We start from the raw sequence: 16,502 nt of genomic DNA on the forward strand, positions 1-16,502 counted from the left end.
TTATTAACGTTTATGGAAGGTTAATTGTCTCAGGTGTAGGTGGTGTTAACCCGTTAAGTGTTTATCCAGTGATGGATAAAGTGAAACAACCAAGGAACTTCTCACCATGCAGGTGAAAGGTCACAATGGATTGATTATTCCAGTGAGGAAAACAAACAGGGGAGAATAGGTTCAGGTAATAAAAACGTAGTCACTTAATGAATGGGTCCCAAATGGCACCCTATTGTAAGGGATTTCCTCCTCTTCTTCCGAAGAGGAGAGGCGAAAAGGATCAGAGGACCAATATGCGGCGTGATAAGTGTCCATGGTTCTTTTTAATACGCAAATGTACACATGAACAACTGACTACAAAAACAAGAAATGTGAAGAAAAAAATAACAGTCCTATCTGGTGCAGACACAGAGACAGGAACAATCACCCACAAACACAGTGAAACCCAGGCTACCTAAGTATGATTCTCAATCAGAGACAACTAATGACACCTGCCTCATATTGAGAACCATACTAGGCCAAAACATAGAAATACCCAAATCATAGAAAAACAAACAGACTGCCCACCCAACTCACGCCCTGACCATACTAAATAATGACAAAACAAAGGAAATAAAGGTCAGAACGTGACAGTACCCCCCCCCCCACTCCGGCCGCAAAACCTTGACCTATAGGGGAGGGTCTGGGTGGGCGTCTGTCCGTGGTGGCGGCTCTGGCGCGGGACGCGGACCCCACTTCACCATTGTCTTAGTCCGCCTTATAGTCCGCCTCCGTGGCTTTCTAACCATGGCCACCCTTCTCAATGACCCCACCGGACAGAGGGGCAGCTCGGGACAGAGGACCTCTGGCGCCTCTGGCCTCAGACTCCGGTAGCAGCGCCGGACAGGCCGGAGACCCACGGCAGCAGCGCCGGACAGGCCGGAGACCCACGGCAGCAGCGCCGGACAGGCGGGACCACCTGCAGGGAGTAGACAAAGAGACAGCCTGGTGCGTGGGGCTGCCACAGGAACCACCAGGCTGGGGAGACCTTCAGGAGGCTTGGTGTTAGGAGGAGGCACCTGAAGGACCGGGCTGTGGGGGAGCACTGGAGCTCTGGTGTGCAGCCTAGGCACCACTTCCCCAAGCTGGACAACTACTCTAGCCCGGACCCTCCAGAGTGCAGGCACAGGTTGAACCGAGCTGTGGGTAAGCACGGGAGATCTAGTGCTTACTACACGCACCTCTCCCTTAGGCTCCATTCCCACATTTGCCCGGCACGAGCGGAGCGCAGGCATAGGACGCACTGCACCCTCCCAGCGCCCCGGAGATAAAGCACGCAGAGCCGGCGCAGGATACCCTGGCCCGAAACGGCGTACCGGTGACCAGACACGCTGAGCAGGCACCATACGCCCTGGCTGGATGCCCACACTCACATGACACTCTCGGGGGGTTGCCCTATAGCGCACCGGGCTATGGGCACGTATTGGCGACACCGTGCGCTTAACCGCATAACACGGTGCCTGACCAGTAACGCGCTGCTTATAATAAGCACGAGGAGTGAGCTCAGGTCTGCTACCTGGCTTAGCCCCACACCTCGTCTGCCCCCCCCAAAAAATTTGGGGGCTGCCTCTCGTACCTGTCGCACTGCCGTGCTGCCTCCTCATATCGCCGCAGCTCAGCTTTCGCTGCCTCCAGCTCTGCTTTGGGGCGGCGATATTCCCCGGCCTGTGCCCAGGGTCCCTCTCCGTTCAGTATCTCCTCCCATGTCCAGGAGTCCTGTGATGCCTGCCGCTGTTGTTGCTGCTGCTGTTGTCGCTGTCTTTTACCACGCCGCTCGGTCCTTGGTTGGTGGGTGATTCTGTAAGCGATTTCCTCTTCTTCCGAAGAGGAGAGGCGAAAAGGATCAGAGGACCAATATGCGGCATGATAAGTGTCCATGGTTCTTTTTAATACGTAAATGTACACATGAACAACTGACTACAAAAACAAGAAATGTGTAGGGGGAAAAAAACCAGTCCTATCTGGTGCAGAGACAGGAACAATCACCCACAAACACACAGTGAAACCCAGGCTACCTAAGTATGATTCTCAGAGACAACTAATGACACCTGCCTCTGATTGAGAACCATACTAGGCCAAAACATAGAAATACCCAAATCATAGAAAAACAAACATAGACTGCCCACCCAACTCACGTCCTGACCATACTAAATAAAGACAAAACAAAGGAAATAAAGGTCAGAACGTGACACCTATTCCCTATATAGTGCACTACTTTTGACCTTATGGACCCTGGTCAAAAGTAGTGCACTATATAGGGAATAGGGTGCCATTTGGAATGCAGCATGTCATAGTGAGAGTTGACGAAGCCACCCTCTGTACGGGTTCTTTCAGTTTCCATTTATTTTCATAAACTGTAGCCTACTAAAGGTATTATTTGAATATGTCCCTGTAATTCATAAACAAATGTAAAAAACAACAACAAAAAACAACAAAAAAAGACAAAGCAAACAAATTCACTTTATAGGCTTTGTGGAAAATCATCTTGGCTTTAAATAAGACCACTAACAGAGCCCAGTAAAGCCAGTGAGCACATGTTTTCCTTCCCAGTCAGAACCAGTAGTAGTGACTTAGGGATCCATTTGGTGTGACATCATTATATATGCTCTCATTATTTTGAGATAATTTGACCTATGCATGACTTAACAGTTGTCTGTGAGTACAGTACCTTAAAAATATATACACATAAGTAAACACATATAAAAAAACAACAATATGTTCTTGAATTTGAGATGTTTTCACTCCTTATGAGAAGACTTTTAAACATTGATTGAGACCTTTTATATTCCAGGTTGTTATTTCGTTATATTTTAGGAGTGCAACAGTTAATTGAGACCCCTTTCTGAAAACCCTTGTAGTTTAGTTCCAGTTCTTGAAGAACTGCTTGAAGATGATCGTCTCCCTCCCCTGTGGTAGAATCTCCACCTGTAAGACAATGCAGAGATTTGACTACCCGGTCATAACTGTTTATCTAGTGCATCATATACACATAAACCACCCTACTATATACACACAAAGCATTTATGACACTGGGTTCATGACCGGGTGGTTACACAACACACTGTGCAGTGCAATGTTATAATGGAGGAAGACTTACATGGAATTTGACTTACTGGACTTAAATATGCAAATTATACTGTTTTCAAGTATAATAAAATCATGACGCTATCACTTGCTGACGTTATGCTGCTGGGTAGACTTAATGGGTGGACAATATGAGAATAATGTCTGGGTTTTTGTCATTTGTGAGATCATGCTTGACTCACCTGTGTTTTCATCCTGGGGTAGTTCATCTGTTGGATGAAGTCATCTGCCATTTTCAAGGCCTCCCTTTTCTCTTCTGCATTGGCTCCCATACCTGTCAATCATAACAAGTGGGATAATGTCTCACCTCAGTCTAACCCATAGAGGTCTCAGTAAGGTCTCACCATGATAATGTCAATTCACTTTACTCAATACAAACACGGATTAAATGAGTTTTTAATGAGACACTGGATATCTAGTTGGATATCGAAAAACGTATTCCAGGGATACATTTCATGGAGCAGAAATATGCTAGTTGAGGTTCACATGTTTTCCTCACCTTTCCAGACGAAGATCTTTCCATTGGCCCCGTTGTCTAGAATAAAGCAGTCGTCACGCACCAGAAGGTCCTTGGCAAATGGGCTTTTTTCAGAGACATTGGTCAGCTTCATCTTACCTGTCGCATCGGACACCTGTGGAGGACAACAACACCGGCCACAACTTTTAGTTAATTTGTGATCTAGTTCACCTTGTTTGCTCTTGGGGGGAAAAAGAGACCCAAAGTATAGCTAGCTGTGCTGTGCAGTCTACGTTCCAAAATACCTCAAATGGGATGAGCTATCCATTCACAATAGTACTGTTGTAATGCAATAGAACATTTCACGGTGACACACCACTGTTTAATAAAAGAATTGCAATGTCCAGCCACCTTGTAGAGGGAGGCGGAGTTGGAGACGTCTGCTTGACTGTCCTCTTCTGGAGTGCTCTCTGCCAGCTCTAGCATTGGTCCCAGCACCTGTCAATCACATGGCAGAGTGGAACATGGATTGTGGTGAGATTTCTAAAATTAAAAAAAGTCAGTTAGATCCTCAACATCATGTCAGCAAACTCAGTCCACAAAACAAAAGTGTTTGTGAGTAGACTAGTTTGTGACAGAATGGAAGAAATTGTAACTTGTCTGACTAACTATAGACCCATTACCTTTGTATACCTCAATATCAAAGTCTCTAAATATGCCTAGACATTAGTGGATTGACAAGTCTCTAGGTGTGTGACTTTGTTTTAATTTGCTTTGGGAGGAAAGGACTATGTCGGCCATTTTACCTTGAGCATCTCTGGCGGCTCCTCTCCCTCACTGATGTCAGTGATGCGTGCTTTACCATGTCTCTCAGTGTCGCGGATCAGGCTAGCAATCTCACGCGACTTCTGCTTCTCAAACATGTTGGCCTGCGAGCCGATCCACGAAAATATGGTCTAAAGACATAAACAGACATGTTTTTTAAAACATTTTATAAGGCCTACTTTATTGATCACTAAATGAGGGGAAATTGGACATTTGGATTTGGCAAGGCAACAATGTCATGTTCTCCCCACTCTTGCTCTCACCTCTCCCCCTGTCTCCCCTGCCCCTTCTCTCCCTTTTACCTCTCCCCCTCTCTCTCTCCCTCTCTCTCCCTCTATCTCACCTCTCCCAGGTCCAGGATGAAGCAGTCTCCCTTGTTGAAGCTCTCCCAGCTCAGCTCCACCTCCTTGGCACGGATGTTGCGCTTCCCTTTGATCTGGTACAGCCTGTGGACCGGCCCTGACCCACCCTGGGGTCGCCTGAAACCCGACTCCACACCACCGTCCTACACATTGAGAGAGAGTGAGTAAAAGTAATAGAAGAGAGGAAAAGAAAGAAGAGAAGAGAACGGTAACAATCCGAAAATGTTGTTTATGGTCGATTCCTCTTATCTGTATTTAACCAGGAAGTATTTGGGGTTTTACTGGCTAACGCTTCAACGAGAGAGATATGGAATGACATGGTAAGATATCAGCAGCATATGATGAAATTATGCAAAGTAGTGCTTCTACAGGAAAAACATTACATTTACTGGCAATACAGGACTCAATCCTAACACAAGTTAGGATAAACATGCATTACTCATGGTGGACCCAAATCTAATGTGGGAATCACACGGATTACAAGGTTCCAGATACAATAAGTCACACATTGATGTCCATGGGCAAGTTTCCACATGAAATCCCATGCACGTGCATTTCTCAAGATAGGATTGGACCTTGTGTTTGTCAGTAAACATGAACTCTGAGTATCCTCCCTCCTCCTGCCCACCTTGTAGCTGACCCCTCTGGGGAAGAGGTTCATGAACTCTGGGGCCTCGTAGCCCTGGATCTGGCGATGCTGGATGGGGTCACCACCCAGGAAGTTGTCCAGCTGGGTAGCCAGCATGGCACACGCCACCTGCTCGTCACGAGATGACTTCTCACCTGGGAGGAAGGGGGGGTGAAGGTAGGGAAAGGGAGAAAAGGGGAAGAGTTACAAAATAGAGAATAGTCAGGCGGTAAAGGGAGAGAGAGGTTGGGTGAAATGGGGTGCATAGACTAAAATGAGACACAGGTAAATAAAGGCAATATAGGGAGGGGTCATGTAAGAGGTGGAGGGAGGGGTCACGAGTGACAGAGAGGCCAGGGAGAGAGGGGAGAGGGCGCTTTTTGAGGGGAGCCCTCTTTCCATGCAATGACAATTGGCTTAGTGTCACCTAAGCACCGGATACATGCTGGAAACAACAGCCACATTTGAGTACTATAACAGCCCTACTGCATTTTTTATGAACACACACACAGAACCCAGCCCTTTCCCCTGGGGAGCTCTTCTCCTCTTTTATTTCCCCCATCCCCATTCTCTCATCATCCTTCCATCCATCCGTCTTAGTCTCCGTCCTCACATAATCAGTCGTTGGGTCAGCGTCGCGGCGTGTGTGTCATCACGAAACACATGCGGGTTATTAGCTTTTCAACCGCAAGGAGGTTAATTAGGCGTGTACACAATGGGTTGGCTAGTAGTTTGGATATACAGAGCAGTACTGGATACGAGCTTACGAGGCCCCATCCATGGAAGATAATAGAGGGCTCTTATGCCAAGAGTCTGAGGCATCCTTTTCCATCCCACTCTTACATGTATCCACTTTCTAATGTACACAGATAGTCCTCGTCCTGCCCTATGATGACCGCAACTCACCCATTCCATCACAGTTAGTTGAGTAGCACACTCAAATGCTCCTACACCTGTTTCTATTGAAGCTCTGGCAAATATCCGTATAGATCAAAGAATTGTCTTGTACTTCAATAAAGGGTATGTGTTGGAGTATTTTACTACATAGTTCTGCAGGTTTTTATGGCCAGTATCTTATTAGTGGAACCTCATGAGTTTCTCATGAACATGTGACTTGACCAGCAAAATCTCCAGACCCTCTCAGAGTAGGAGTGTTGATCTTGTATCAGTTTAGCCTTTTAGATCATAATGAATAAGACAGGGGAACCTGATCCTAGATCAGCACTTCTACTTTGACACACTGTGTGAATACAGGCCCTGGTCAGTAGAAACTCTGGACACTACCTATTTGACATACAGTGCCTTGCGAAAGTATTCGGCCCCCTTGAACTTTGCGACCTTTTGCCACATTTCAGGCTTCAAACATAAAGATATAAAACTGTATTTTTTTGTGAAGAATCAACAACAAGTGGGACACAATCATGAAGTGTAACGACATTTATTGGATATTTCAAACTTTTTTAACAAATCAAAAACAGAAAAATTGGGCGTGCAAAATTATTCAGCCCCTTTACTTTCAGTGCAGCAAACTCTCTCCAGAAGTTCAGTGAGGATCTCTGAATGATCCAATGTTGACCTAAATGACTAATGATGATAAATACAATCCACCTGTGTGTAATCAAGTCTCCGTATAAATGCACCTGCACTGTGATAGTCTCAGAGGTCCGTTAAAAGTGCAGAGAGCATCATGAAGAACAAGGAACACACCAGGCAGGTCCGAGATACTGTTGTGAAGAAGTTTAAAGCCGGATTTGGATACAAAAGGATTTCCCAAGCTTTAAACATCCCAAGGAGCACTGTGCAAGCGATAATATTGAAATGGAAGGAGTATCAGACCACTGCAAATCTACCAAGACCTGGCCGTCCCTCTAAACTTTCAGCTCATACAAGGAGAAGACTGATCAGAGATGCAGCCAAGAGGCCCATGATCACTCTGGATGAACTGCAGAGATCTACAGCTGAGGTGGGAGACTCTGTCCATAGGACAACAATCAGTCGTATATTGCACAAATCTGGCCTTTATGGAAGAGTGGCAAGAAGAAAGCCATTTCTTAAAGATATCCATAAAAAGTGTTGTTTAAAGTTTGCCACAAGCCACCTGGGAGACACACCAAACATGTGGAAGAAGGTGCTCTGGTCAGATGAAACCAAAATGTAACTTTTTGGCAACAATGCAAAACGTTATGTTTGGCGTAAAAGCAACACAGCTCATCACCCTGACCACACCATCCCCACTGTCAAACATGGTGGTGGCAGCATCATGGTTTGGGCCTGCTTTTCTTCAGCAGGGACAGGGAAGATGGTTAAAATTCATGGGAAGATGGATGGAGCCAAATACAGGACCATTCTGGAAGAAAACCTGATGGAGTCTGCAAAAGACCTGAGACTGGGATGGAGATTTGTCTTCCAACAAGACAATGATCCAAAACATAAAGCAAAATCTACAATGGAATGGTTCAAAAATAAACATATCCAGGTGTTAGAATGGCCAAGTCAAAGTCCAGACCTGAATCCAATCGAGAATCTGTGGAAAGAACTGAAAACTGCTGTTCACAAATGCTCTCCATCCAACCTCACTGAGCTCGAGCTGTTTTGCAAGGAGGAATGGGAAAAAATTTCAGTCTCTCGATGTGCAAAACTGATAGAGACATACACCAAGCGACTTACAGCTGTAATCGCAGCAAAAGGTGGCGCTACAAAGTATTAACTTAAGGGGGCTGAATAATTTTGCACGCCCAATTTTTCAGTTTTTGATTTGTTAAAAAAGTTTGAAATATCCAATAAATGTCGTTCCACTTCATGATTGTGTCCCACTTGTTGTTGATTCTTCACAAAAAAATATAAAACTGTATCTTTATGTTTGAAGTCTGAAATGTGGCAAAAGGTCGCAAAGTTCAAGGGGGCCGAATACTTTTGCAAGGCACTGTATACAGTGCATTCGGAAAGTATTCAGACCCCTTGACTTTTTCCACATTTTGTGACATTGCAGCCTTATTCTATAATTTATTAAATATTTGTTCTCCCTCATCAATACCCTATAATGACAAAGCAAAAACAGGTTTTAATACATTTTTGCTAATTTATAAAAAATAAAAAAACTGAAATATCAGATTTACACAAGTATTCAGACCCTTTACTCAGTACTTTGTTGAAGCACCTTTGGCAGCAATTACAGCATAGAGTCTTCTTGGGTATGACGCTACAAGCTTGGCACACCTGTATTTGGGGAGTTTCTCCCATTCTTCTATGCAGATTCTCTCAATCTCTGTCAGGTTGGATTGGGATCGTCACTGCACAGCTATTTTCAGGCCTCTCCATAGTTGTTCGATCAGGTGCAAGTCCGGGTTCTGGCTGGGCCACTCAAGGACATTCAGAGACTTGTCCTGAAGCAATTCCTGCATTATCTTGGATGTGTGCTTAGGGTCGTTGACCTGCTGGAAGCTGAACCTGATTGGTGGAGTGCTGCAGATATGGTTGTCCTTCTGGAACGTTCTCCCATCTCTACAGAGGAACTCTGGAGCTCTGTCAGAGTGACCATCGGGTTCTTGGTCACCTCCCTAAACAAGGTCCTTCTCCCCCAATTGCTCAGTTTGGCCTGGCGGACAGCTCTAGGAAGAGTCTTGATGTTTCCAAACTTCTTCCATTTAAGAATGATAGAGGCCACTGTTCTCTTGGGGACCTTCAATGTGGGACCTTATATAGACAGTTGTGTGCCTTTCCAAATCATGTCCAATCAATTGAATTTACCACAAGTGGACACCAATCAGGTTGTAGAAACATCTCAAGGATGATCAATGGAAACAGGATACACCTGAGCTCAATTTCAAGTCTCATAGCAAAGGGTCTGAATACTTATGTAAATAAGGTATTTCTGTTTTTTATTTTCAATAAATGTGCAAAAAAATCTAAAAACCTGTTTTCATTTTGTCATTATGGGATTTTGTGTGTAGATTGCTGAGGATGTTTTTTTTATTTAATCCATTTTAGAATAAGGCAGTAACATAACAAAATGTGGGAAAATCAATGGGTCTGAATACTTTCCGAAGGCACTGTTAACACGCACCCATTTTCCGTAACCTCACCTATCCACATGTGCAGGTCTGCCCCCTGGTCCCCCCTGTGCTCCAACACCAGGTAAGAGTCTCCGTTGAAGAAAGCCCCCACCTCAGCCGGCTCCAGCAGCACCGCCTTCATCTTCTCCACCCGCCACACCTTCAGCCCCGGCTCCCGTGTTTCTGGTCCAAACTGGCCCGGCGCTGCCTGGCAGGGGAACATTCTGCATTGGGAAGAAGCAGGGGAGAGAGTGGGTCAGTGGGTGTGATGGTGGTGGGGGATGGATGGATGGTAGGTAGGATGTAGGATTATGGGGAGGGCGGCTGCCTGGAAAGGGAGCATTCTGCACTGGGTAGAGGGAGTGGGTCAGGGGAGGTGAAGGTGGAGGATACGTTAATGGTAGAGTTGGGGAAGGGAGAGTTGGAAGAGAAAGGCTGTAAGTGGAGTCTGTTGTATTTTCTGGGTTGTGAGAAGGGGTGTATTTCTTTGCTATGAAGTGAAACAAATGGAGATGGGGAGTTGTTGCCACTGGAGGTGGCAGAAACAGTCAACTAAGGGAAATTGCTTTCACTTGGCAAGAACACCGATTTCCATATTGGAAAGCAGACAGAGAATGGAGTGGATGGGTGACAACTCATACAACCACAGCATGAAAACAATCACTATTTCTGCCGGAAGACAGAAACAGGGAGATAGAGGTGGAAATGAGTAGAAGAGAGGATGCAAAAGGAAGGGTCAAGTTGCTTGATGAAGACCATAGGGGTAGATGGGTTACATCATTGTTGTGTAATACGACAACATAGCAGGCAAACCGACCCATACAACACTTGTGGTTGTACAAAAGAGGGTGTGTCTGCAGGGCGAGTCGTATCACGTCTCACATGCACACACTGAACTAAATATCTCTCCCTCTCTCTTGCTCTCTCTCGCGTTCTCTTCTCCGTCTCTCTCTAGCCACAGTTTTCAAAGCTTTAATATGCACAGCTTTATCGACTCATAGTACCTCTGCCATTGTCATTTCCCTGTAGCAATCCGATTCAGTAAGTGATAGAGTCATACTCCAGGGTAAATGAATGTAGGATGTTGTCCAGGCTACACTCAAGTCACCTGGCCTCAGACAGTTGTTCTGACTACACTAAACGTGGCCAATGTCCTTTGGCAGACCTTTGTTTGTGTATAAAATGGAAGGCAGGTGGAATATCATGGGAGACAGGTAGTATCGATGTTTATCGTTTACAACCTATTCACCCTGAAACAGAGCTCTATGTTGATTGTTTTGTATGGTCTATCCTCATTCAATGGGATGTCCTGTTGTTGGTCTTAAAGTGGCTGCTTCACTGTCAATCCAGCAACGTTACACCTAAAAACAAATCAATCAAAGGGCTATATGGGTAATAAGCAGGTTTTAATGGTGTATTATAGCTGTAGTAAGTACACTACGTCACAGTAACACTACTCACCAAAGAGTTCACCCAACTCTCACAGAACATGTGTAGCTGCACTATAATTACACTGTAGGTAACTACCAGGTGATGTGGGAGCCAGACTGGCAAAGGCTTGGTTTCCACTCTATATTTGTAATATCAGCATGAAGGGTAATGGCCTGGATATTGGGTAACCTTGAAAGAAGCCAGTCCTTTAATGGCCAATGAAAACATTTAGGAAAAACATGTCCCAAAGAAACTAAAACGCTCTCTCACAATCCAGCGCATGCACAAAACACGTCTTCATAAAAAAATTAAAAAACAAGGTTGCTTTAACTAAAGCTGTAAAAACTCTTGGCATGGCATTGAGTTGACAGTTTTTCAGTTATACGGGCGCCACTGAAAAAACTTTGGTGCTGATAAAGTGGGATCGAACTGGCTTTGCACGGCCATTGCCCATCGTAAAAAGGTTACATGACGATGGGAGGTCATGGATAGAGTCAGCAGCTTCGAGCGCTCACAAACGTCTTGAGTCTGCGACTTTGTGAAGTTAACGCTCCACCCCTGAGACAAAGAGCATGGCTGTTTGGATCAGCATCTATGGAAACTGCAACTATGACTCACTCACTCTTTCCCTCCAAACAACCACACAGAGCCGTGGTTAACAATGTTCTTACTGAGAGAGAAAGAGAGAGGGGGGGGAGAAAGAAAGTGACGCAAACACGCTAAGTACTCGCCGGTCGCTATCCTTGATTCGTCTTTAGATCAAATACATATCCACTGCTATGGAAACAGCAGCCTTTCGCTCTTTCATAACTTGGTGTGAGCACATAGCTCAACAGGTTCATAATTGCTTACTCAATGGAAAAAGAATTGACATGTGGCTGGACAGCGTTTGAGTGTTTGTGGGCCACAAAGCAGAAGTGGTACACAACACATGCCTAAACCCAGTTAAAGGATCAGCTAAACCCTTCCCCGATGCTACTAGAGCCGAGTCACTTAATACTGTTGAGACTGTGTCACCAACACAAAAACGGCAATACATGTGAAACTAAACCTGCATCAATAACTTTCTATTACATCACAGGTAATGATTCAGGTATAAGGAAGTGCAGGCCAGGAAGTTCATGCAGGTTCCTGCTGAAAACAGCAGCATAGACCAGCATAGGGTGGTGCCCTGCTGTTTTTTTGCTGGTGCCTTGACTGTGTTTTTGCTGGTGCCCAGCAAAACCATCATACAAGTGCTTCATTATTCAAGACAGTGCATTACATAGATCACAAGGCCTTACTTTGAGGGCCTAGTCTTTCCCCAATACAGTGGCCACATCAGGCCTGCAAGTCACATCATGCTGGCTTGCAAAGTGATGTTTAATTCCTATTGGAATCCAGCCAGAGTGGGGATATCCAACAATTGTAATGTGTATTCACCCACAAGCTAAATGTAGAATGACTGCCAGGGGTAGAAAGTGGAGTGAGAGAGACGACCTAAACCATCTAAACTGGAACAACCGTTTCAGTAACGGGTGCAATAAAATCCAACTAACAGACTGGATTAGTTTAGAAACATGTATGTTATGTCTCTTTGTGTAGCATACGACTCATTAATGAATCAATCAATGTACACGCAAAAACACAACAAACAAAACATATATTGAAATAGAGCATGCTGGGAAATATGGAAATGGTGGCCATGGTTTTGACATACCAGCTTGACCATTCTGGACCAGCATAGACCAGCATGGACCAGCTTGGTCACCAGCATACCTGCATTACCAGCATACCAGCATGAGCTGGTTGACCAGCCAAACCAGTTAGACCATGCTGGTCAGACCAGCTTGACCAGCGTGGACCAGCTTGAAATGTAGGCTGGTGTATGCTTTTTTTTCAGCAGGGATTGCAGGATCCCAGTGAGGAGGATAGAAGCTAAACTCTCATGCTATCGAGCAGCAAGACTATTAGGCCCTTGTGAAAGCAGAACTGACGTATTAAATCCAGTTAGCAAAGTAGATGAAAAACTAAACCAGAGAATCAAGTCAACAAAACAAAACAAGCTACTAAAAGTAACCTGTCAGAAAATGAGTAATCGGTAAAAAGAGAGAGAGAGAGAGTAAATATAACACACATGCTAGCCTAGGTATACTGCCAAATAGCCACCACCAACCCACACACACAAGGGCTGCAGGCGGGCGACGGTAGGCGTCAGGGTTACAATGCTTAGACAGAGTCGTGAAGAGGAAAAATCCCCGGTCCACTTAACTGCATGATCCCCTCGGCTAGCTCCGGCACCGCACCTGACTCCAGCTCCATTCTGCCTGATGGCCGCTCGTGACTGTGTGTGTGAGTGGACTGAGGGGGCCTGGGTGAGGAGGAGTGTGTTGGTGCTCCTCACCTGGTTAGCTTATATGAGGAAGGTAACGTGAGCCTGGGGAGTGATCTGAGCGGCCATGGCGAGGGCGCTCTGTGGGGGAAGAGTCGGGTTCCTGACAAACGCTAAACACCACGGTGATAATCAAGACTGCTGGGCCTGCCTACTGTTGCATTCCTCCCCACTCTCTCCCTCTATTGCCTCCCCCATCTCCCCTCTCAACTGCCTAGACACTTTCCATGGTGTAAATGTAAATGAAGGAGGGAGGGAGAGACGAATGGAGAGGGAAGAGATGTGTCCTAACACTGACAGATAGCTAATTCTGATGCGACAGGCAATTTGTAGATTGCCCCTGACCATGAACAAATTAACACCCTCCTTTCCTCGTCTCTTGTCTCTCATGAGCATTGATTAGAATGGACTGGACAAGACAGGACAATTGGTCTCCATTGCATCTCCCACTCAGTCTCTTCCATCCAGATCAGTGATCAAGGAAAAGAAACAAAGGTACAAGGAAAGGAGGTAATATAAGAGAACTGGGACGTAGCCCAAGAGACAGGGAACCGAGGCCTTTGGCCTTGAGCAGCAGAGCGGCCTATGGCCTCAAGTCAGATGGAGATTGATAGGGATGGCGGGAGAGATAGAGAGATGGGGGTCAGAGATAGAATACTGGGGTCATTGAGCCAATCAGATCATTCATGCGCTTTTAATCAGAGGGAGAAATATGAGAGGGGACAAAATACAGGCAGACAGAGGGAGTGTCGGAGGGAGATATGAGAGCAATTTGCCACGTGTCTGTGTGTGCGTGCTCGTGCGTGTGCGTGCGGGAGATAAAAATGAAGTGAGAGGAGAGGAGCAGCGAAGTAGAGAGGGATGAAATGCAAGGGGAATAATTACATTGAGATAGTTGATAAAGGACTTACGTACAGAGCAGAGTCCATAAACAATCTCGAAACAGAGAGAGAGAAATAGGGAGGAGAATACAGAGATAGCAAACATTTTATGATTGATAGCGATATTGAGAGAGGGTGGAAAGAAGGAGAGTAAGAGGGAGGGATGGAAAGAGGGAGGCAAGCGAAGTGTGACTAGTTTTATTGTTCCGTCTCAGATTCCTCAGCTAATTTGAGGGGGAAAAAATCCAGATGGAGAGATAAAAAAAATGGAGTGCCTAGGAAAATATGTCCCTGCTAGGCATCCCAGATAAGGAAAAATTGTGGAGAAAATAAAGACGATGAAAATAAGGGAAATAGGGAAAAAGTAGTTAGAAGTTATTTTGTAGAGCACTTACCTTGCAACTTTAGGTGAGGAGGAAATGGATCAGGACACGTCTGTGCAGACAAAGAGAGGAAATGCACTCATGCAAAGAAAACATGTCCATATATATACACACACACACACACACACACACACACACACACACACACACACACACACACACACACACACACACACACACACACACACACACACACACACACACACACACACACACAGACACACACACACACACACACACACACACACACACACACACACACACACACACACACACACACACACACACACACACACACACACACACACACACACACACACACACACACACAGACAGACTCTCAGACACAAGCTCTTCCTGTCTCTGTCTCGTGCAATCATAGCCCAGCCCTGTGGTTTACAGAACAATGGAACTGCAGAAAACGACTTTTTCTTTAAGTAAAAAGAGAGAAACTAGGGAAACAGATAGACCGTGAGAGTAGGGCTGAACAGAGAATGAATAAGTTGTGTGAGAGTGCGAGGGTGTGGCATGAAGGAGACAACATTTGCAGAAAAGATGAAGAAAGAGTTGTGCACCAGCAAAAGCACAGCGAAGGCACCAGCAGAAGCACAGCGAAGGCACCAGCAGAAGCACAGCGAAGGCACCAGCAGAAGCACAGCGAAGGCACCAGCAGAAGCACAGCGAAGGCACCAGCAGAAGCACAGCGAAGGCACCAGCAAAAACACAGCGAAGGCACCAGCAAAAGCACAGCGAAGGCACCAGCAAAAACAGAGCGAAGGCACCAGCAAAAACAGAGTGAAGGCACCAGCAAAAACAAACCAGGGAACCAGCAAAAACACACCAGGGCAACCAAATCATAGCAACATAACCAAACCATCCAGTGTTACTCATCTATGGCCTCTCACATAGACACACTTTGTATGGGGAACACTCTCCTGGCTGACTGCTCAACCAGACCACTGTATAATGACATGGCCTTCTTCACAGTGACATCAGCCTGGTAATGATTAGATCTCTATTTGACCCTTGTGGATTCCCTAAGTATAGGGTAGGCTGGACCAATGCACATATTTCTTGAAACTGATGTTTCTGTTTTTTATTTGGGGAACTGATTTACAGGAGCAGTGTCCAGCCAACCCCATCATTTAAACCTTCTTTCCCATATTATGTTTGCTTGTAGTCAGTCTGGACAACGGTGTCTCGTCTTTAATGGCCTTATCAGGATACCCATACTTGGGTCCTAAATTGTTGAACGTTTGAGTATGCGAAAATATTACGTTTAATAGTAACGAGACATTTCGAAAGTCGAGTATAGGCATACTTTAAATTCCTGCATGTCATACTCTTTTCGGCTTTGACAACAGATGATGAATTAGATATGGGGATGCGCTACCGAAATCAACGAATAGTGGGAAACAACGCAAATACGCATTGAGTGTGGTTTAAATGCCAGGATGTTATAGGCCTACTCATTTCGGCTCTTCATCTACTAGAATATGATGCACACTTTTCCACAATGCATTGGAAGAGGTGAGCTGCGAGTGATAGGACCTAGTTCTTTTCAAGTAGCCAAACAACAAAATTAGGCTACTTAATTGGGAAGATATCCGAAGCTTCTGCGACGTTCAAATGTATACTAAGTAGTTTTTTTAAATCCTTAAAATGATGACGAGTAGGCCTATTGCATCGTAGGCAACATCTATGAAAACAAAAGCCGTTCTTTATTTTTTACCCAAAGCAAATTGCTGTATTCTCACAGAGAAAAGTCTTTATTGTTCTCTTGATCTTCACCTGAGATTTTAAACCAAATACTAAACTATCTTTTGATTTCAGAATGTGTCCGCACTGGGGTCTCCAGCCTGGTCTCATAGACTAGACATAACATAGTAAATATCAATCCTGGGCACTCAAATTAGTATGTTATGTTACGTTTGGGTACTTGGATGTAGCTGCGTTATTTATGTCATATCACATATCAGGCCTTTTGATTTTAATTGT

The 16,502-nt window shown here is 45.2% G+C and overlaps 1 protein-coding gene across 2 annotated transcripts; it reads right to left on the minus strand.

Moving 5' to 3' along the window:
- Positions 1-1,897: 1,897 nt before the first annotated feature.
- Positions 1,898-14,625, minus strand: LOC135510685 (macrophage-capping protein-like). Of its 2 annotated transcripts, none has more exons than XM_064931795.1 (9): positions 14,517-14,625; positions 9,464-9,662; positions 5,387-5,536; positions 4,740-4,901; positions 4,378-4,527; positions 3,983-4,069; positions 3,614-3,746; positions 3,297-3,388; positions 1,898-2,955 (listed from the first exon to the last, which is right to left on the minus strand). In XM_064931795.1, the coding sequence occupies exons 2-9, from the start codon at positions 9,659-9,661 to the stop codon at positions 2,890-2,892; spliced, it is 1,038 nt and encodes a 345-aa protein (XP_064787867.1). In that variant the 5' UTR covers position 9,662; positions 14,517-14,625; the 3' UTR covers positions 1,898-2,889. The 2 variants fall into 2 exon arrangements, with proteins under 2 accessions (XP_064787867.1, XP_064787866.1); XM_064931794.1 differs by lacking the exon at positions 14,517-14,625 and adding an exon at positions 13,121-13,190.
- Between the last annotated feature and the right edge of the window lie 1,877 nt (positions 14,626-16,502).

Source organism: Oncorhynchus masou, chromosome 23 (genome assembly GCF_036934945.1).
Source record: "Oncorhynchus masou masou isolate Uvic2021 chromosome 23, UVic_Omas_1.1, whole genome shotgun sequence".
Lineage (NCBI taxonomy): Eukaryota > Metazoa > Chordata > Actinopteri > Salmoniformes > Salmonidae > Oncorhynchus > Oncorhynchus masou.